The 24,331-nt window shown below is 35.0% G+C and overlaps 1 protein-coding gene and 1 long non-coding RNA gene across 3 annotated transcripts in view; one reads left to right on the plus strand and one right to left on the minus strand.

Annotated features, from left to right (window-relative positions):
* The first annotated feature begins 8,754 nt into the window (after positions 1-8,754).
* Positions 8,755-24,331, plus strand: part of il16 (interleukin 16) — a 31,203-nt gene continuing 15,626 nt past the window's right edge. For both annotated transcript variants that reach the window (XM_026266915.1, XM_026266917.1), the window contains exons 1-7: positions 8,755-8,913; positions 14,886-15,280; positions 18,217-18,329; positions 19,451-19,583; positions 21,132-21,242; positions 22,414-22,516; positions 22,829-22,977. In XM_026266915.1, coding sequence (XP_026122700.1) covers positions 8,901-8,913; positions 14,886-15,280; positions 18,217-18,329; positions 19,451-19,583; positions 21,132-21,242; positions 22,414-22,516; positions 22,829-22,977 — 1,017 coding nt within the window. In that variant the 5' untranslated portion in view covers positions 8,755-8,900. The remainder of the gene's footprint in view (positions 8,914-14,885; positions 15,281-18,216; positions 18,330-19,450; positions 19,584-21,131; positions 21,243-22,413; positions 22,517-22,828; positions 22,978-24,331) is intronic.
* Positions 15,982-22,909, minus strand: LOC113105683 (uncharacterized). The gene is made up of 3 exons (XR_003292388.1): positions 22,762-22,909; positions 18,104-18,307; positions 15,982-16,266 (listed from the first exon to the last, which is right to left on the minus strand). It is a non-coding gene; the product is annotated as an uncharacterized LOC113105683 (long non-coding RNA).

Here is a 24,331-nt window from a genome sequence, read left to right on the forward strand (position 1 = left end):
CACCCCTTTGCTTAAGTTGGCTCCAATCTGCCCATTTAGAGTGGTTATAGGTTACAAATTGTCGTAGGTTAGAGTTTGAGAATTTGAATAGACTACATCCTTGATAAAAACTCAGTTACCAGTATAGTTTGGTTTAGGTTTAGTGTGTCAAACAACAGCTGTGCTCTTGGTTAGGAGTGACGTCTCTTGGAAACCGAGGCCAAATGTCAGTGCTGTGTGATTTGATACCGATGGTATCAGATGTCCCTCCGCTCACATAAAACACACAGGCGGGTCATTGTGCCAACGTTTGCAAAGGGCTGGTCATGATTCATTTTCAGCATTTCACTGAATCTGCATCGCAATTGGTAAATATTGATATGTTTTGGCAATAACTGCTTAAAGGTCATATTTTGAAATGTTTACATAGTGGCTTAGTAACAGACAATACCTTCCCAAGTGATATATACTCAATTAACCATTGTCACAATATAATATAAGGTAAAAGTTAAAGCATTCAAACAATTTGTTTAAAAACAGAAAAATTTTGTAAGTGTAAATACTTGCAATGCTGGCTTTGTATTGAGAGGATGGAACTCAGTATAAATATTGATACCCAACTAGTAATTGTCTTATTTATTGTGAAAATGAATGAAAGGCACATATACAACATACTATATTACAGTTTTTCTCGATTGCTAGCACACAATTCATGAAACAAGATCACAATTTTCTCACAAATATAAACACAGTCTCTAAACTATACACCAACTTGTGCAAACTCCAAACTTCCAGGTCAAAATGAAATATAGTCAAAAACAAATTACCTTTGACCTCATCGCCTTCGTTTTTACTTTCCCCTCCAACTCCACGTTGTCTCCCACTAGGATTCATTTTCCAAAACACATAATCACTTGTGCTCTTGTTCATATCATCCTGATATTCTGACCTGTGTGTCATCAGTTGGAACATGTGCAAACAGGTGAAATCTGTTAAACGTTTTGAGAAACGTGTCATTGTTTCGAGAACTATGAATGGTTTGGAAAATTGGGCCAAATGAATCAGTTCTAGTGTGTTAGCAATGGAGAAAAACTATAACGGCATAGATGTGACTTTTATTATAATGGCTTTAGGTGATTTAAGATTACTTTCATTTAATTTACAATGAAATTAATTGTAAATGGCCTGTAAAATTTAATTAAAATTATGGAATTAAGACTGAGCATATATATATATATATATATATATATATATATATATATATATATATAAATATATATAAATTTGTAAAAATACAAATTAATTGTAAATGGTCTGTAACATTTAATTAAAATTATGGTATAAAGACTGAGCATATATATATATATATATGCTCAGTCTTTATATATATAAAGAAGCAAAAATTAATTTATCAGAATTGGTTTTAATTGAAGTATATTAAATGTATATTTTTACTATATGTAATTTATATTTTAAGTATATTTAACATGTATTTAAATTTAGACTTTTTTCAGGTGTGAAAATGACCATTTTAAAATTTCCCGACATTTCTAGCACTTGTGAATCTTGATGATCAACTTATTTGAAACATAAAATATTTAGGAGAAACCTGGAATTTTAAAGTGGTGATTTTCCACACACAGACAAGTCCCAGTTTAGATACGTCATCTATAAAATGATTTCAAAAGAAACCTTTCCAGCAATCATCTGGAAAGATCGAGGAAATCCGAAAGGTGTGGGAGTGCTATAATATTAATGTGAATGGTGTGGAGAGGTTATTTGTCCTGTGCCATCTGTTAGCTTGACATCTGCCCTGAATATTCAGCGTAAAGCACCCTGAAATCCTCCGAGCCTGAGACAGAGATAATGTTTGGCATGGATTCAGACAGAGCTGAAATTCCTCATCCTTCCCCTTTGGCTAACCTTGGAGCAGTCGTTTCTTCACACTGCCCTCTCATACTCCAGGACCTACATTTGACCACCAACTGCTCTCCGTTTCTCTGCAGCTCTTGTGTTACAGTAGCGGTTTTGTGTTTATGCTCAGTCAATCAGTACACCCAAAACTTTTTTATCTCCAAAAGCCATCAAACCCTGCCCTGGCCTGTTATTGTCTCTCCCGCAGAACCAAAGGTTAGATGGGCGGTTCCTCATTGTCCTAAAATAAAGCCATGGCAGCTGGGAGGATGACAGTGGAGAAACCTTTCCTGACATTGTCTGCATGGCGTCATTGTCTAATGAAGCCTGGGAACAAAGTTATTTCCCTGCTGTGGGCCAGAGGTGCTGCATGCTGCCAAATGCAGACGTCTGATTAGGTGTGTTTGCTTTTGTCAGATGAGGAGTTGAAGAAATACTCAGAGGCATTGTAAAAGCAGAAGAGACTCTCTGCAGCTTGAACCAGAGATTTTATCGGTAACTAAAACTTTTATTTTATTTTATTAAAAAAAAAAAATCCCAAGTAATTGGTTGAAATAAAATAAACATTAATTGAAATAAAATATAAGACAGTTAAACTAAGCTAGCTGTCAATGCAGCATTTCTCATATATATATGTATATGTATATATATATGTATATGTATATATATATGTATATATATATATCTATGTATATATATATCTATGTAAAAATAACACCGACTTACACTGGAATGACCAACTCTGATATCTTCTATAGGCAATAGAGGACTTTTATAGAGCTACACTTTGTTTGTTCAGTATTAAAGTCATGTGATACTGGCCTTTTACAGTATGTGTCTACAGAGTGTCAGACAAATAATATAGATAGCTCAAATCATGCAACTACTTCAGAAGATGGGTGCAATTATTTTTCAAACTACTGCACTTATATATATATATATTTTTTGTTTCAGTAAATGCTGTTTGTTCAGAAAATGTAGTTAATGATGTTGTTTCATGCACTTTTCGCTGCATTCTGATTCCTGCATCAACAATGACTTTAAATAAAAAATTCAAACATCACACAGCAGCTACTATCTTATTCAAGGCGAAACATTTAACGGATGAAGGTCCAGAGGAAAAAAATAGCCTTGGCTGCATCTGTGTTGTAATCCATCTTCATACCTTCCCATTTGCTAATATGAAGCAGCACTATGAGCATCCTATGGGAACATTCCCAGAGAATGACCTCATCCCTCTCAGATGGACAGTGTGCTGAACAAACAGATAAATACTGTGTTTACTCACACAGGGCTCAACTGTGCATGCAATAGACAAGAAATGGTTCTTGATGGAAACCAGCATCTGTTAGCTAAAGCCTCAGAGGAGCCTCCACACACACAACACACGCTCTGCAGTACTCTTGCATGGGTCGTACGTTCACACGCACACACACACACTCACACATTTGTTTTTGTGAAAAGTGGGGACATCCTATAGGCGTAATGGTTTTTATACTGTACAAACTGTATATTCTATGGCCCTTCACCAACCCTACACCTAACCCTAACCCTCACAGGAAACTTTGTGCATTTTTACTTTCTCAAAAAAACTCATTCTGTATGATTTATAAGTGTTTTGAAAAACGGGGACATGGGTTATGTCCTCATAAGTCACCCTCTCCTTGTAATACCTGTGTCATACCCATGTCATTATACAGAGTTGTGTCCTGATATGTCACAAATCAAGAGCACACACACACACACACACACACACACACACACACACTCTGCAGTACTCCTGCATGGGCCGTACGTTCACACACATGCGCTCAGACTGTTATGGCAGGTGTGAGAGGACATGTGAGTGTGTTCAAGTCGACACGTGATGTTTTGCTACCAGCAAGAGTTTTCACTTTTACATTTATTCATTCAGCAGATGTTTTTTTTTTTTCAAAAGCCAAATGAAGAATGTAACAAGAGATTCATCTTAAGGTTGGAAATATAGTCTAGAGTAGACCAACATTTTTCTGTCTATTTTGGTTACACATTATTTTAAGATATCCTTGTTACAGTACTGACTGAGTATATTAATATTATAATGGTTAGTGTTACTTGCCTGTAACTATGCATAATTTATTGTTATTATAACAGTTAGTACATGCCTAAGGGATGAAGGAGCCTGACGGAGCTGGAGGGACGAGGCGAAGCCAGAGGAGTGGAGTCCCGAGGCGCAGGATGCTCGATGCCCGACCAAGATGGAGCCGGAGGGACAAGGGTGCCAGGAGGAGCTTGTGGACTGCCGGGCCACAACAGAGAGGAGGGAGATAGGAGCCATTGTGGAGCTAACGGATCAATGGGGGGAGGCGGAGTTCAGGCTTCGGAGGCTGGAGGCAGAGGTGAGGGAGACTCCGACCATGGTAACACTGGAGGATGGCAGTCCTGTGGGGCTCGCACCACAATTATGGTGGGCAGAGGGCGAGCAGAGGGGCTGCCAGATGACAGTGGCGGAGGAGGCTGGAGCGAGTGGGATGGCGTGCATTTTTCGAGGAGCGGGCACTGGAGGGCGCATTCTAGCAGCGGGCACTGGAGGGCACGTAAATTGGAAACCCCCTCAGGGCTGAACCAGGGAACTATGGACGAAGGAGGGCTGGACAGGACCAGCGGAGACAACGGCGAGAGGAGAGGGGGCAGTTCAATTTCCAGATCAGATTCCCAGTCAATGAGATCGTCCTCCTCGTTGGTGCATGGAATGATACAATCAACATGGGACATGGAACACATGGAACACAATGAGGCCAGGGGTGTGACAATATGCTATAATATACATAGTAATATTGTGTCCTTAAATATGTTTCTTACATAACATATCTTATATAAATATAATACAGTTTATCTTTAATTTAATTTTATTATATCTTTATTAAAACTGTTGTTACTGTGCCTAATTCTTATAAATCTAAACGCATGGTATGAACTAAATCAGGACCGATGTTGGATGGATGTGACCTCAGGCAGCAGTACAGTGGCTTTAACAGTATATGCATGAGTGTGTGTGTGTGTGTGTGTGTGTGTGTGTGAAAGTAGTGTTAATGTGGGAGGGCAGAGAGAGGTGGTGTTCCTTTAGCAGGGCAGCCAAAGTACAATGTCTTCCTCTTGGCTCTCTGTCTGTCTCTCCTTCCCCCTCTTTAAGGTGGGGCTCATTTCCTTTGACACACACACACACACACACACAGTCTTACAGCAGAAGGCCATCACCGTCTCTATACTGTAACGCAGTGGTACAGTACTCTCTGAGACCTCATGAGTCTCTCATGAGACCCTCATGTCTCATCTTAACCTCATGTCTCTCTAGCACCACATGATGACAGTAAGGTCAGTCAGAGAATAAGAATGTAAAATTGAGATAGGCATGTCTTAAAGAATCGAAAAAAAAGGCATGTGTTTGTTGTATTGTGTTGTCTTAAGAGGCATAAGGTGCAATCTATAATTACCCTGCCCCCTTTTTCATAACTTTAATAAACATTAATAAAACAATATTAGTACATATATAAGTGTAGGGATGTCAATAAACTGGGAAATGCTTAATACACCATAGCATACTGTATACTGCCTTCTGTTTTTAAGATGTACAGGTATGTGAAACAATGCATTGCGAATCATGCATGTACTTCGAAACAATTCTGTGCTATTAAAACAAGTGTGAATGTTAACTGACAGCTTTCTTTGTTACAGACCTGCTTGAGCCGACTGGATATTTTAGGTTATGTTTACCGCACACGGTGGACAGTATCCATATTACATAATAATGGCATTATGATAGCATGCTATTCCGAATAAAGCCAGTGTATCTGTACAGCATTACAGCTGATGGTCACCAGGTGGTAGTAACAGACTGGAAATACTGTACATGTGAGCTACAGCAGATATATAATATATAATATCGCTGTCAGCCAGGAGAGGGCGTCACTGTCTATAAAGCAATGAGATATGAGGTTGTGAGTTTGCCCGTAAAGCACAGTAATGATGGAAAGACTCTTAAACGCATATTTGAAGAAATTTGCATCATTGTTTATTATTTTAAATCTGCTTTGGCACTAACTGTATTGTAGCAAGTTGTATAGAAATGTAAAAAAGAAAGAAGAATGGGACACTATTACAATTATTATTAATATTAGTAGAAGTTGTAGTAATAGGAACTGTCGTAGTCTCAAAATTAAACATTGAAATTAATTACAACTTTAAATCAATGGAACATATGGCTCCATGTTGCTCAATGTGATTTTATTACATTATATTATGACTTTTTTTATATATATATTACATTTTTAATTTATATTGTTTAATCATTTGAATGTTATTCTCCCCACCCATAACATTATCAGAACAGACCTGCAGCCCATTTCCAAGACAAATTGTCAGCACATTTGAAGCACTCAATAAAATAAAATAAAATAATTTAGTTAATAATTTAAAAAATATTAAATGAAGAAAAGATTCAATGAAAAATGCTCTGCAAATGGAAAGTTACTAAAATAATGTGCTATGCAATACATTAATATGGAAACTTGTTTCCACCACGTGATAAAAAAAAAAAAAAAAACAGAATCATGCAATTTGCAAGTTTATATATAGTCAGAATTGCAATTAAAAAAATCTGAATTGCGAAATAAATTGTTGCAAAGATAGGTTTGGATTTCTGTATTAATATCATACAGTATATATTTATATGTACAGAAGCTGTATGCTACTGAAATGTAACATAAAAATGTTTGCCTTCAGGCTTAAGAGTCGATCTATTTGTGGATTCTCCCCGGACTGTGTATTTGCACAGGGATTCCTGTTTATCCAGTCAGAAATACACTGCTCTGCACACAGACTCTCCATTCAGGCCAGGCGCGTGTGGCGTGGGTGAATGTGAGCGTAACTGTCTACACTGAGAGACTCTCTGTGCTATAGGACTGGGGTTAATTACAGTAAATTGCCCCTGCAGTTCATTTAACGCCAACCCAGCATGTACAGCAAAACTGCATCTACTAACTTAAACACACACCCAGACAGAGAACTCCTTCATATCAACAAGCTCTGCAGATCTGGACACTGAAAGACTAAAGTGAAACCAATGCTGGATAAAAACTCATACTGTTCCTTAAAAGACCACTAACTAAACTGATGGCACATGTATGAAAATTATAAGATTTGACTGCAAACTAGATTTGCAGTTTCTGAAGGATCCAAAATGATCTTGCTGAAGTATTAAGTACATTTTGGTTATAGTCTTTGGTTTTTGGCTTTATGCATTTTGTTTCCTGAACACAAGAAGAAAAACAGATGTGAAAAGGTGCATATAAATAGTTAAAATATGCAAAGAGACTAAACCAATCAAAATTCTTTATGCAAATACATGAAAGAAAGAAAACCAATCACAAGCATTACAGTGATGACACTGCTGTCAGTTCAATGACTGATTTTGAATTGCTGAACATTCTTTTTTCCCCCCTTTTTTTTTAAGTATGATTATATATTTAAAAAAAAAAAAAAGCTAAAAATAAAATACATAAAGCTGAAAACAATAAATTAGATTAAGTGGATACTTTATCCCCAGTAACATATTGTCAAATAATTGTAGATACATTTTTAACAATGTCCCAAACTGTGACATTACATGAATATTTTGCATCAAATTCTTCCAAGAGCAAATGATCTGAGCTGTCATCTACGTTAATTTTACAGCTCTTCACTCCCAATTTATGTCAACGACTGATTCATCTGTATTTATTTTTAAGTCTCTTGGGAAATTTTAGGAAATCATATGAGACAAACCTGATACTTAAATGAAACACGACAGAGAATCCCATTAAGGTTCCTGAGCTATTAAAGAGCAACCTCGTGGCTATCAGATACAGTATTCCTCTGGGTGATGCTATATACTGTAGTAACTGCAGCAGTGCTAGTATTTATAGCATTACTGTAAGCTGCCATCGTCACCCCGCTCTTCTTACAGACGCAATCAAATCATAAGCAGAGTTTTGCAACTTTCAGCCTAATGCTAGTTTGAAAAATTTATACTTTTTAGCAGACTACCATTGAAAAGTTTGGGGTCGGTTTTAAATGGTTTTAGTCACCAGGGCTACATTTATTGAGTAAAAAATTACATTAAAAGAGAAATATTGTATGTTGTTTTATTACGATTCAAAATAACTTGTCTATTTGAATTGAATGTAAAATGTAATTTATTCCTGTGATCAAAGCTGAATTTTCAGCATCATTACTCCAGTCTTCAGTGTCACATGATCCTTCAGCAATCAGTCTAATGTTGATTTGCTTATCACTGTTGCTTTTATCATTATCAATGTTGCTTAATATTTTTGTAAAATATATGTATATATACACACACACACACACACATACATATATTACACTTTATGCATCATAAACAATCATCAAAAGTTCTCCTTTTGTGTTCCGAAGGATAAAGACAGTCATCTACATCAGCAAATATTAACAGAAATGTTCAACATCCAAATATAAATCTGTTTATCTCCAAAATGCGACTATAATAATCTATTTGTTAAGATCGCAGTGACTGAGTCAGAGAGAAAAATCCTCTTCTCAGTCATCTCTGGTGTCCGGCAAAAGAAAGCCTTGTGTGTTGTTGACTAGGTGTGAGGTCACTTACAGATGGAGAAAGTCTCTCTGTCCCTCTCTCTTGAAATTGTCCGACAGGAAGAGGGCTGTGATTTGGTGGCTAGCTCTATGAGACGCACTTGTGTTCAGCTGGCCACTGGAACGGGAGGGTAGGCGGCAGTTACAAACGCTCCTCTTAACTCACTGACAGCCTCTGGCACTACTCTGAGTGAGAGAGGGCGAGCAAGAGAGAGACATTACTGAGCATAGAGAGGGAACTTGTTCAGCGGTGGACTTTTATCATGCTGAACTGACCAGCTTCTTCCCTCTGGAGTACTCTACCAAACAACTGCTAGGACGAGACTCGCAACACAGGGATCATTTCACTGCAAGACGCCAGAATGCTCAGCTTTGGTGAGTCTTTCATTCCTCTTCGGTGGAAACTGACATGCGACATTTAGCCACACCTGATTCAGAGCTCAGAAACAGATGTTAAGACAAAAACACACACACACTGTTCACCATGTCGGGTTAAATGGCATCAACCAAACACATGCAGAGAAAACAGCATTGCATGCAATCCCTGCACGCGTAACCCAGAGCTTGTGCATGATTCTTTTGATGTTGTACTGAACTCCAGACGCTAATGTTTGTCATAATTAGATCGGATGGAGACAGATCCATCAACGTGGTCCCAGCTAAACCATGCAATCTGTCCAATGCATCAGTGGAAGCATAACATGCGCTGATTCATACTGCAGTTATAAGAGTAACGTACAATTTATTACCATTATAAAAAAGTTGAATGTTGTGTCTCAGAGTAATTGAATGCAGAGTTTGCTGGGACGGCTTTTAGTCATTGCATAAAATGGAAATGGTTTGATTAAAAAAAGCACCGCATGCTGGGATCTGACAAATGCTTTTGATTAAAGGATGAATTGTTTACACTTTCATAAACAGTGACAGAGAAAACGAAACAATGGAAGTCTGCAAACTAGACTACTTTAAACTAGCTATTTTTAGAGAGAAAATAGCTACAATTACCCTAGCAACTACCTAGTAACATCCCAGCAACCACCATTATGTTTCATGCATTATTCAGTTGTGTTGTTGATTCTGATTATATCTTATTATTGGAAGGAACAGGAACAAACAAATCGTCAAACACATTTTCTAAAGGTTTTCATTGTCATTGATTTATTTAAATGCTACTTCTATCAAATCATCATGTCACTTTATAATTTCCATGAACCAATGTTGCTTTTGGTCTATTTTTCTTTCAAAAGTCTTCAAACTAAACAGTATGACGGCTCTGCGCCATTACATCAATGGCTGAGTCAACACATTTCAAAGGGAATCAGTTTCATACTGTGCAACTAAAATTACTGCCAATTATATTCTGCACCCAGTTCCTGCAAATGACATCAAAATAGATGGAATGTGCCATTAAAACATCTCACCTACATCTTACCATTTTTGGTCAGTTTAAGTGTATAGCGTATTTTTCACTTTTTAAAAATATGCTTATGATGCTTGCGATGAAGGAAACGTACTGTATGTTTTGTTCCAGGATCAGATTAAACAATTTAGTCAATTAATGGTCTTAAAATGTTTACAAAAGTGATCGATGTAAAAGTAAAGAGGCTTGTTTCCTCATGTTAGTGGCTTTGAATAAAAGCATCTGCTAAATGAATAGATGTAATGTAGACTATCAGCCAGAGAGCTGATCTCAGTGATTGCAACACATGTTGGAAGATATATCGCTACTTTTGCTCAGACCTAATATAGGATAGCACAAGGCTGATATTTCATCATGAATGACCCAGTACATCTCAGTGATTCATCCAGACATCCATTAAGAAAAGAAACGACCCCACAAACAAGCTCTGTTTTAAAACACAGTGAGCTGCCCTGCTGTTTACATTTGAAACTCCATACAAAGGCAGGAGCGCAACTCAAAATGGGTTTCAATAGAATTTGGTGTTAGCTAGGGGGACTATATGTTCTCCTGTTCCCGGAAATGAGTTGGTCGGGATTTCTAAATGGCCTAAAATATCAAGGGTTTAGCTTTTTTTTTCCTTTTTTTTCGGAAGGTAATGACTGAAAAGTAGTTTGTCCAATAGCGTGCAGGCTTTGATCGACCAATCATGGGGCGAGAGAAGGTGGGATCTAAAGAGAATGGATTGTAGAGAGGATGTAAATAATAAAACAATGCCAAAATCCAGACATTTTAGGTATTTCTGGTGTTTAATGAATTCTAAGCATATTATTAAAAGCATTTGCTATCTTTAATTTATTTTGCAACACTGCTGTAGCTATATCACTATTAGTCAAACAAGCAGTCACAATAATTTATTCCAAAAATGACAAAAAGCACAATAACAGAATACCAAACAACTTAATGTAAGGAAAAAAAGTGAAACTCAAGGTTTAAATGGTCCCTGCTCTGTGAACTGAACAGTCACATTTACATCTCATTTAAAAGATAAAACCAAATATCTCAATTTTTCAAGACACAGAAGAGCCAGTGGAAATTCACATCAAAGCTGCCTTTACGCAATATCATGTTAACGTTTATGTAGGTGGCCATTTTTGAATGTGCGCAATTCAGTGTCCTTTGAGACTGTTCATTACACAAAGCAATCACTTGACGATGATTTCTTTTTTAAATAAATAAATTATTTTAAAATTATAATTATATAGGAGTATATTGAGATTGTTTAGGTTTAGACGTTTGTTGGAAACTAAGAAATCTACATAACAATACAATGTGTCTAAAATAATTCAAACTGACAATCATTTTCCAACAAATAATTTCATGATAAAAAAAAAATAATATTAATAAATAAAGATTCCCATGTCTTGGCACCAGTTTATTGACACCAAAGCTAACAGTGTTCAAGTCCTCTTTGCATAATTACGACATCAGATGTGTTTAAGCTGGAGCAAGATGCAAGAAGCCATGCACGTTTTCAATAATTTAGCAGTATTCTTCAAACCTGATTGAAAAACGCTAAATAAAGAATATGCATTAGCCTTGCTTTTGCTTTATGTTTTTATTCAATGTATAAAGATGCTGTAAATTGAATGGTTTTAGCCTATATTATATTGTAATTGCACAATACTATCATATTTTTCTACATGCAAATTAGACAGTTTTATTGCAAATTAAAAATTATAATTTCATTGATTTCAACAAATTTATCAATAGTGGCCCTGTCCCAAGTGGCACTCAAAACCCCCACGGTCTTCCTCTGAGTCCGCACTTTCGTGATGTAATGCCGCTTTGACTGTCGGGTAGAAGTATGCTGCGAGTTCCATGTCCGAAAGTGCACATTAAGCGTTCAATTTGGGACAGGGCCACAGACGCTGCATCTATTGTGTCCGCCATATTTTCTCACTGTCACGCGTCACGCACCAACTCGGAAACTCAAGGGTTAAAGAAAGTTCAGAGGTTCTCTCTTATAATTACAATATTTGTGGCGGCATAATTGATGTGCGTTCAATTTGTTAATACGGTCTTTCGACATGACTTGAACGTACCATTGACGATTGTGTTAATAAAATGAAGCCTTTTGTATCTTGACGCGCGTTTCTACCTACAGTACCTTCCTGAACACCATTTACACCAGCAGCAGCATAGACGTGTCTATGATGACTCGAAACCCCGTCTGTGCATGTAGGCAGCTCACCAGGTGCTGGAACAGAGTCTCACCGTTCACTGCATCAGGATCCATGCTGCTAACGAGCCCAGACAAAGCTCTCTCAGTAGACTAATTAACCCATCAAACCTCACCAGCACCAGAACCTTAGAACACTCTGTGAACGCTGGGGTCATTTGTCAGTTTTTTAAGTTGGGACATTTTTTTTTTTTTTTTTTTTGGCAATCATTGCCAGAGATAACAAAGGGGCTGCTGGGTAATGTAGTGCTACATCTGCTCTCATAAAGTTTCATTTGTGGAGATCATAATATTTCTAGACTTCAGAGGGGGGAAATATTATATTTCTTATATGAGCAAACTGAATAAGACTGAGGGTGATGCCTTTCCATATAAGTGATTGATGTAAAAGAGTAAATGTTTGACAGCTCTCAGAATAAGGGATAGTTCACCCAAAAACTGAAAATGTACTCACCCTCATGTGAGATCCCCATTGGTGGATAAAAAAGTTTATTCAATCGATTAATCAATCAATGAAAATATTTGAGTATACCTTTTTACAGAACTTTTCTCTTGGCAATAACATTGAAAACATTAGCATGACAATCATAATCTCGACTATATGTACCAAAAATGATACAGTCCTAATAATAATTATTAATTATAATAAAAATAAAATAATTAAATCTTCCAACTTACTGTATAAAATGTTAATAATAAATTATAATTATTTTTTATGCACAAAAACAGACGTTGAATGTCATATTGCAGTTTTTATTTTATAAACATTTCTAATTGTGATGTTTGACAATTGGCCTAATTATTGACATTTAAAATGTTTGAGATTTTTGATGTAGACTTGGAAATAAGCAAATACTCAACTTAAACTACAGATCAATAGAGCTCATATTTATGTATCAAAACAGATCATGGTGCAATATTTAAGCAAACATAGTGTATCTCTGATATTGTGATATATCTCAATGGCCAGTCAGTGTGGTACATTGCAAGGCCTGAAGTATAAAATTAGATCATTTTATACCATGATAAATAGTATTTATGTAACATAAAAATATGATTTGCATGATCTGTCTGTACTGCCCCTCCCATTTCAAAACTCAAGTGGCATCTGAGAAGTAAATGGGAGCAATAATATCAAACAGCTGCTGGAAGTGCAGAAAGTTTACTAACTGACCGTCCCAACAGAATCAATCTTTTGAATCTCAGACCCCAAGGCTTCTTGCAGACAATACCAAAAAAGGACTTCATAATGCATGGCTATCTGAGATCTTCAATTTGTGGTGCAGTAATGCTCACTATCACCAGCAGGTGACTATGACATCATTCTCACCAAAGTACATCACCATGTAGATTCAAGCAGTCACAGTATATTCCCACATGTCTGCTGAATATGAGCTCATCTCACAAAACTGGTAATGTATGTGCAGCCGGTCATTTATAATGCATGACGGAACCCGACATGCCTGTAAGGAAAGGAAACAACAAAACCATTTAGGTTTAGACTCCTCAAGATTGTACAGATAATATATTTCTGTTGAGAGATTCACATCAGCCCGGGGTTTCTAATTTGAAAAAGTAACTTGACAGTCTTTCATTTAAATGAAGAACCAAGATCAAAATTTTCAAAATCTCTCAAAGGGGCAGTTCAACTAAAAATACAATTTCTGTCTTTGTTTACTAACCACCATGTCAGTCAAAACTTGTATGATGTTATTTTTTCCTTCAAAAGGAAAGATTTTGAAGTATCTTTATTTATTTTTCACAACAGATCAAAGAGACTATCTGTCAAACTCCCCCCAAAAAAAAAAGGATTAAAAAAGCTCAAGGTTTATGGGACTTCATGGTGCTTTTTTGTCCTTTTTGAAGACTTTGTTACTTTGAACAATTGTTTGTCTGAAATAGAACTTCATGATGCATTCTTCTGTGCTTCTGCTTCATTAAAAGAAAACATAATAGCATATGCACTGAAAACACTAAAGGTGCAGCATTACTTTGAAACAATTAGCACTCAGAAATTGCTAGTAAATTTCATAAATAAATACAAAGGAATGGCAAGTAACATTGAATTAAATGCAACATTTTGAAGTACACTGGAAAAAAAAAAGGTGTATAAACAGTTTCCACTCAGAAATTAGTACAATTACGAAGAAATTGCAAGCAACATTGAATAAAAAGTGCAATTCTTAGAAAGACTAAAATAGTATTTCCTTTTAAACTTCAGTACTTCAGTGATCTTTATTTACAACTTTGAAAAAAAAGTACAGTGTATTTTCTTGTAAAATGTACTGAAAATATTTTTGTTTTATATACAACTTTTTACAATTTGGATTTAAAGCAATTTGAGGGTGAGTAAATAATGACAGATTTGTTTTTATTTTATATTTTATACTATTCTATATTATTTCTATTTCAATTTTATTTTAATGTATTATTTTTATTTAATTGTTTCATGTCTGTGCAGTCCATTTAACTTGTATATTTCCCTCCATTTGAATACACACACACACACACACATACTCACACATACACATAAAACTCTCGCATTCATGGGGCAATACTTTCTCTTTTTTCCTCCGTCATGGATCAGAGAAGAAAAGCGCTCTTATCTGCGTCTGTAGCCTCTCTGTGATTTCTGAGAACACTTAGGCCACGGGAGGATGGCAGAAAGGACTCCTAACTGAATTTCCTAATTGCTCTCGCCTGCAGAGCGGCCCCCTCCATTAGCAGTGATGCATCCTGGGAGAGAACCTCCCTCTGTGGCCATCCTGCCTCTAAGAAACACCCACCACCAGCAGCTGCATCACAGGAGGAGAACCAAGAGGATGGAGAGGGGCAAAGCAGGACTGCGCTCCAAGAAACTGGCCATCCTGTCACGGTCGCTCATCATCTGCAGCTCCAGCACCAATGAGGATGCGTCCAGTCCAGAAGAGAGGTACTGTGAGCCCTGGGAAGGTGGGCTGGAGGAGACACACCGCAGGGACCCGCTGGAAGGGTCCATGGGAAATTTAGAAAAATACATGACGAGGAGCATCAGCATCCAGGTGCCTCAGAGGGTCCAGGAGTCCCCCAAGAGAACCATGAGGAGGTCCTTCTCCATCAAGGTAAGAGTTACTGATGACATCACAGAAGCTGGGCTTGCCTATTGGTTGCATTTGATGACATCACAGAAGTGGGGAACTTCTGTCAGACCTGCATCCCTCATTTTCCAAATGTAAATACTTCTGGGTAGCTATAAATGTCTGAACACTTACATTATGCATTTAGCAGACTTAAAACGAGTGCAATTGGTCAAAGAGCCAACAATATTCTTCATTTATACCACGGGTCCATTGAATGAATCTGATTGGCTGACGAACGTTCTGAGGTGTGCAATTAAACACAGTGTTTATCTATCTAAGACTAACAATTATTAATGTATCATTTAGAAAGATCTTTCCAGAAGTTGTTAATGCACTGCTTTCCTGTCATGTTTAATTCATGAATGAAATATAAAATATTTTTTTTGTGCATGTGTTGCTTTGCATTGTATATAACAAAACATATGTGTCCACCAGTCACTGAAGTGTTCATATAATAAGTGAAGCAAGTTTATTTATTGTATAGTACATTGCAAACACAATATTAAAGAAATGTTTACACAATGAAGAAAAAGTCAAGCTTAAAACTTATAAGGAAAGAAAAATGATTAAGTAGATACACACACACACACACATATATATATATATATATATATATATATATATGTGTGTGTGTGTGTGTGTGTGTGTGTGTGTGTGTGTGTGTGTGTGTGCGTGTGTGTGTATGTAAAAATACAGTTAAATGTTCGATCTAAAATTGATATACAATTATATACAAACATTGTAAAGCGGCACTGAACTGTGAGGCTTGTATGCATTAGTTTCACATTTGATGAATCCTGATGATGATGATGATATCTGAGAATGCCAGAGTATTTCTCAAAAGTTTTCCATGCACTCTTAGTTCTGGCGTGCCTCCCTGGATCACAGGGATGTCTCCTGCTGAAGTGAATCATTATCACATGGCTGGTGTGATGGGAGATTCTGTGGTTCTGCCCAACTCATTACCCCTGCACAAAGAGAGCTTGTTGTGATACAGAGAGACACAGAATGCCGCGCTCATACAGCTCACATACTGTAGGACATTTCCTGTAAAGTCTTAAATCATAACATACTGATAAAACACCCTGTGACCTTTGGACAACACTGTAACAACATTTACTTGATTTACTGTACATTTACTGCAATGGCACAGCTGGGACTTTATGAATAAGAGATGTGCTACTTCAGAAAGGAATGATATAGTCAGACGACTGATTTACGGCGTAACCTATTCTGGTCAAGGCAAACCAACTTAAAAATAAATAAATAAAAAGGACAAACCACGGTTCTGTTTGCTCGTTTTAGCTGCAGTTAGATAATGCCACAATAATTACACTACAGAATAAAATAAAAAAAAATGCTATATCACTTTCTAAAAGTGAGTGGTACAGATAATATAAAATATACAATTATTTGAAAATATTATATATTATATATATTATAATATTATATATTATATATATTATAATATTATATATTATAATAATTTAAAATAAAATAAAATACATTTTTGTAAAATTATCCTTTGCACCAATGTCAAATAACACATCAAGAAATGATATATATGTAATTTATTATATAAATATTCACTCTATTATCTTTTTATTTAATTCTTTAGTTTTAACCTCTTGAGACTGGGCAAAACTTTTTAGGGGGAAAAAAAATCATGTCATTACATGGTTTAGAGCATAAAAAAGACAATACATAAATAAATAAAAAAATATATTTCATTCATCAGTTATGCTACGTCCTAGAGGACATTGGGACTCAATTAAAAAAACTAACAAATAAAAAAGACATGAATGAACATGCATAGGTTTAAATCACCAATACATTTGTAGGTTTCAGGATTTTTTTTATTTTTTTTTTTATACCAAACTTTGTATAAAGATAATTATCAACTATGTTATAACAGAATCATTTGATATACCATTTTTCTTTATAAACTATTATTTTTTTATTATATTCTTTTACTCTTTTTTTAGAAGAAATATGTAAAATGTGTGTAAAATGGCTATAAACACTTATTTTCATTATATATAATGTATCTATAATATAAATCTAATTTGCATATTTGGGGCAACATTTGATTAAAAGATAAGTGTAATAATGTGAGTAATAACTGACAAGATACAAAAAATTATATTATTTCCATAAGAGTGTCACTAAATTAATATCAGACATTTTTCAAGACCAAGAAGAGGAAGTGCTCATTGTGAAAACATCCAAACATTTAGTATCCAAGCATTTAGTAATTTATATATATTTATATATAAATAAATAAAATAAAATAAATACAAATGTATTTATTTTTAAATATATATATATATATATATATATATATATATATATATAGGTGCCATTAAGTTGAAATCAAGAAAGAGATGTAAAAATCACAGCCAAATGATTTATTTATAACACTGACAATGAAAGGTCATGTGAACTATACTGCATTGTGGGATCCAGTGTTTCACAATTGATCATCTGAATATTTCATGCACACAGAACATCTGCATACTGTGCACAGCAAGCATACTGCATGCTGCAGAAATAGCATGAGTAGTATGTTAGCATAAGGAGACTGAATATTTTACCAGCACTTGACAGCTTCGATCATGAAGATTTTTGTTTCCTTAGCCCTTCACATATGAATTTACCCTGCTAAAATGAGCTGCTCTCTCCTGCTCTCTTTAACTCTCATCTAGTACATTCTGTGAAACATTGCAGCTCTTTATAGCAGGGCCTGTAAAGGTCACCGATGTGGTTCATGGTCTAATAAAGCACAGCTATTATGGTCACATTTACCTCAGCTGTCAGAGTGTAGACTTTTTTTCTTTTTTTTTTTGGTTGTTAACTGCTCTTTATACAGAGGAATAGTAGTGCCTTGTCTGACTGATGTGATGGCTCCTCTGGAACAGGAAAGCAGTTTCTGGAGAATGTGTGTCGCTACGCGGGAAGAGGGTCTGCAAGCCGATGATAACAAACTTCAGTCCAGCAACAATGGTGCGTCTGTCGGACAAGATTTACACAGGTAATAATCAGCTCATTCTGACTACTGCTCTATATGTTGTTCAACAATAAGGATCTTTCTGCTGGGTCAAATGAGCAGGTAATTTAACTGAAGCAATCTTTATAGTCTTTATGTATAACTTAATTCTATCTTTACATATAGAATTAATATTTCAGTGATCCCATCTTTAATTCAACGTGTGACTTACAGTTTATGTGCAATTATTTATGAGTGAAAATAGTTTCAAAGTAAATCCTACAAGTATTTTCTCACAAGAAAAATTAACGATAACATTTATTAATAGTGGTTCATACCATAATCTCCTCAGTATATAGAGGACGCTAAATCAAAATATTAAAATGAGATAAACATAACAATCATATTTATTAATACAATTCTAAATTTAAATGTGATTTTTAAGCTATTAAATCAATAATAAAAATATTAGAATAATAAATGAAGCATATTGTGGAACTAAAATAAAATTAACAATCAAATTATTTAAATTAAATGAAAGAAAATTAAACAGTATTTTTTATAAACTTTAATTAATTAAAACAAATTAAAAAATGTAATTTAATAATAATAATAATAATAATAATAATAAATTAACTGTGGTGTAACTAAATAAAATTATGTACGTTAAATAATAACAATAATAATAAAAATGATAATGCATTGTAATTAAAGTAATTATATTGTTAATTAACTTAACAATAATAATAATAATAAATGAGGTGTATGCTGTAACTAAATTATATACATTAAATAAAAATAATGATAATAATACTAATATAAATAACATTTATTTAAATAAACAATAAAATTTTAATCAACTCTTATAATAATACTAAAAATGATAATGATGATGATTACAATAATGCATATCATTAGTAGTAGATGTAGTAAAATATTAATAATAATTAAAAAACTATATTTATCACTTATATCATTTATATAAGTGCTCTCACTGTCCATCTGTCCATTCTTACTGTTGAACCATCTAACAAAAGTCCTCTTCACATGTTCCCATGAAAAATGCATGTGTGTAAACATACATCGCACATACACACAACTCTCTGCATATTACAGGGTAAACAGAAGTGCCTTAATGCACATATTCGGTTGTTTTCTGTCTCTAGGGAGACTTACGTCTACTTTGGAGACAGGCTTGCCCCATTTAACGGACAGATTCTAAACGATCAAACCAAACTGGAGGCTGATCCAAAGAAAAGGCCCGTCCTGAAGACTGTGTGTAGAACCACCAGCACTGAAGTAAGACTTTATCAGCTGTTTGTCCATTACAAACATTTAAACATTCCTCTAAACTGATCTGAGGTCAGTTCTGTGGGTTGGGTTTGGTCTGGTCTATTCTAAGCATCATGAAAAAGTCAGACGACCGGCCGAGATCCCAACAAACTCCTTCACTCCCACAAACTCAGCTATGCCTCTGACAGCAGGCAGACATTACCATACAAACATTAGGAGGTCATTTCTCTGAAACAAACCTTCTATTGTTCTTGTTTAATTTGAAAAATCCAACAAAATGAGCGTGCTGTTTAGTTGAGAATGGCTTCAATCAGCCATATTACAGAAATACTTTTTTCCAAAGAAGTAATCAGTGAAGTTCAGAAATATCTGGATTCTGGAAACTGTCTGCTTTGGGAAAATATAGGAACTCTGAAACATTTTTAATCATTGCATGATTATTTTCAGTCAAATGAACCAGTTTGCTTCATAGTTCTGCGATATAAGTAATATTTATTCAAACAAGATAACCATTACAAAAAGAAAGTCAACAATTTTCATGAGGTGTACATTAATTCATTCATTTAGCTGACGCTTTTACCCAAAGCGACTTACAATTGCTAATTATGTCAGAGGTTGCACGCCACTGGAGCAACTAGGGGTTAAGTGTCTTGCTCAGGGACACATTGTCTCACAGTGGATTCAAACCCGGGTCTCTCACACCAAAGGCATGTGTCCTATCCACTGCGACATCGAAGAAAATTTTAATGCTAGCATTAAAAAATAAATTTTCAAATATATTTAAAATATACGTAAAATAGCCAAACAATACTTGTTAAAATGTTTCAAATAATTTAAAAATATATTTTCTAAAAATACATATTTTGGTCATAAAAAAAAGTTTTACGTTTTTTCAAAAGGATAGATTTTGCCTTCTATACAGTATATTACTTATATATAATTCTAAGATTGGTGATTTATTTTCTTGCCCTTGAAATACATTTTTAAGTAGATACAGAAGAAGAATACATTTGTTTGAATTTTTAAAAAAATATAGATTTTATTGAGCTTCACTGCTTACAACATATATTTTTTTATATATTGTTACTATGTGAGTATTTCCTGGCGTAAGTCAAAAGAGGCCACTGTTAATTTACTAGTTATGGTTTGAATCCTTTTTCAATGTAAAAAAAAAAAAATCAAATGAAATTGTATGTCTAATCACTGCCAAAAGCAACATGATTTGAGGTATAATCTGTTGCATAAATGGCGTGAGACAAGTTACAAGCAAAGTTTAGGGGTTTACCCTATGTAAAGTATTAGTAATAATGACGCTTACCTTAGCAAACCGCACATAAGCAGCTAAGCATATGTTTCATCCTCTCTTTAAGCAGATCTGAAGCACACAAGTCAAATGTGATTAAACAGACTTTAACCAACACAGAATCCATTCAAGACACTGAGCAGATCTCAGATGCAGCAGCAACTAATCTAACTCAGGATGGAAAAGAGACACAGAATGGTATGGTTTGTTTGGTATGGCCCATTCATGTTTATCTGTTGTTTGTACTGCAGGGGTTCTCTCCATGTGAAAGCAGAGCTCTGTTCGCTAATGTCAGTGAATCAGACCAGCTTGGCTACACTTATGGAGAAAAAGAGGCAATGGGAAACAACAATAACTTGAAGGTGAGGAGCATACCCTGTTTTTCCCTTCAGCTGGAAAACCTGCAGTTTCAAAGTGATCTTTGTGATCTTTAGCTTAATTAGGGTTTCGAAAGAGGATATGAGTGAAATGGAGATGCTATGGATGCCAGTTTCTGCCTTCTTTATATCTTATTTGTTATTATTTTCTTTAAAAAGATATATATATATATATATATATATATATATATATATATATATATATATATATATATATATATATATATATATATATATATATATATATATATTAAGATCTACAGATTGAACATTTAGGGGCAGTAAGTTTTTTTTTTAAATATGTTAATATTATTATTAATATAATTTTTTCATGGTTTTGAAGTCTCTTATGCTCACCAAAGCTGCAATTCTATGAAAAAATGTACAGTAAAAACAGCAATATAAAGTAATATTATTACAATAATAATAAAAAATCATTTCTATTTGGATACAATTTAAATGTTATTTATCCCTGTGATTTCAAAGCTAAATCTTTCAGATCATTGCTCCAGTTTTCAGTGTCACATGGTCCCTTAGAAATCATTCTAATATGATGATTTGCTGCTCTAGAAAATCTGTTTTGCTCCATAACATGATGCTGTCATGTCCACTGATATATACACATTGAAATAAAGAATACAGTACAATCTCTTTCAGTCGACACATACCGTTTCTACCGTACTTGTGACCCTGCACCACAAAACCTTAAGTTGCTGGGGTATATTTGTAGCAATTTGTACCAAACATGTTTTTATTTTATGCCAAAAATCATTAGGATATTAAGTAAAGATCATGTTCCGTGAAGATATTTTGTAAATAACTTACTGTAAATATATTAAAACGTATTTTTTGTTAGTAATATACATTGCTAAGAACTTTATTTAGACAACTTTAAAGGTGATTTTCTCAATATTTTGAGATTTCAGATTTCCAAATAGTTGTATCTCAGCCAAATATTGTCCTAACAAACCATACATCAATGAAAGCTTATTCATTCAGCTTTCAGATGATGTATAAATCTCAATTTCTGAAAAATTACCCTTATGACTGGTTTGTTGGTCCAGGGTCACATCTGTCATACCACCCAGCCCTATTTCTAAATGATTTCTAAAATACTATTTCCTCTAGCATCCTTATACCATGTGCATGTTTGCAGATGCCAATTATTAAGGTGTCAAACGATGACAGCAAGAACTGTAACAACGAGGATCAGAGCAGCCAAGAGACGTCCTGCAAGAGATCTCGCTCCAACTCCACCAGTGAGACAAACCTGCATGAACACAAGAGTCATAGCACTTTCCCAATCCATCTCTCAGTATTTGTTTATAGTATTACTCAACCGTGCTAGTCCCAGTTCAAGCGCTGACTACACACATGCAACACTGCACTGAAGAAGAGCGGCCTTTTTCATTACATAACTTCATAAACTAACTCTTGAGAATATCCCACAGGAGATGTGAACGTTTTTGTGCTCCTGAACATAAACATATGATGTTGTACTCACATGCTGTTCGCGTCGTCCAACCTTGAGAGCGCATCTTATGTAACTCCACATGTCCACATGGTTTTAGGCGTTCACCCGTACTGGATCGGAGACTTGGATACCATCATTATGAAGACGCCAGAGCTGTTCCCGTGTCCCGCCCACGCCACCGCAGGCTTTTACGGCAACAGGAAGTCTCTCTCTCAGCAGCTGGAATTCCCTCACAGCATTCCACAGGTGAGGGAGGGAGAGCCGCTAAAAACTGAATCTGGACTGTATTCTGGTCACATTAAAGGGATAGCTCACCCAAAAATGAAATTTCGGACATTGTTTCCTCACCCTCAAGTTGTTCCAAACCTGTGTGAGTTTCTTCGTTTGAGCACAAAACAAGATATTTTGAAGAATGTTGATAACTAAACAGTTGATGATAGCCATTGACTTCCATATTTTTTTTTTCCATACTATGGAAGTCAATGGCTACCGTTAACTGTTTTTCAAAATGCATTTTGTGCTGAGTTGGCCAGTGGAATAGGGAAAAAATACAAATTCTCAAAATGCTTTTTTAAAAAATTTAATTTATACTAATTTGGGCACTGCATTTTTACAATGCCACGTCATGCTCAAGATGCTGCTAAAGATGCAAGCAAAACAATTCCGTCTAGTGCGTTTACATAGAAAACAATGCACAAGTAGTGCATTGGAATGTAAAAATGCCTTCTGCGTGAACAGCTCAAGTCTTATAAGATTTAAGTAAGAGAAATGTAATATTAAATATGGTCATGACTGTTTTTGTTTTGTATCTCAGCTAGGATTTTTCTTGTTATTTTAAAATATAAGTCTGGTACAAATAAACATACTAAATCTCATAGTCTATCACTGTAACATATGTTTATTTTATATATGATATATTTTATATATATTTTATAGGCCTACCTTTATATTTTTAGTTTTCATTTTAATTTAGAATTTAAGGTTTAATAATGTTTTTGTTTATTTAATTTCAACTGTATATCAATTAACAATTTTATAAATAATAATTTTAGGTTTATAATATATATATATATATATATATATACCCATCTTGGTAAGTGTAATGTTATGGAGGATGCAAACTGACTTTACAATGATTTTAATTATATCGAAGTCCCTGATTATACTTGTGGATGGTTAGTGAATAAGTCCTGGGTGTTTACACAGAATTGAATCAATGGTGCAGCTGTTTATTTCTAAGTTCAGACCGTGTTTTACCTGAAAAGTTCTGGATGAGAGAACGGCAGCGACTGGCTGTTGCACTTTATTTGATAAGGCCATCCTTATACTGGTAATCAAATAAATGGCTGTTGCAGTAAGTGCTCAAAGCATCTCTCCTTCTCTAGAAGTGCTCTCTACAAAGTGCTTTCCCTCTCCACATCAGCAGAATGGCTGGTTTTAATGAATGTCATGGGAATGGCACAAGTAACTCAGATACAGTATGACCACTTCTGCTCTGGGTAGCAGAATTTTGTGAAATAAAAACATCTCGTCCTTTTTTACCCTGAACGTAGACCTTAGACCTGCTTCCCACATTATTTGTGCTCTTTTTGGTCTCTGC

Source organism: Carassius auratus, chromosome 7, assembly GCF_003368295.1.
Source record: "Carassius auratus strain Wakin chromosome 7, ASM336829v1, whole genome shotgun sequence".
In the NCBI taxonomy this organism is placed as follows: domain Eukaryota; kingdom Metazoa; phylum Chordata; class Actinopteri; order Cypriniformes; family Cyprinidae; genus Carassius; species Carassius auratus.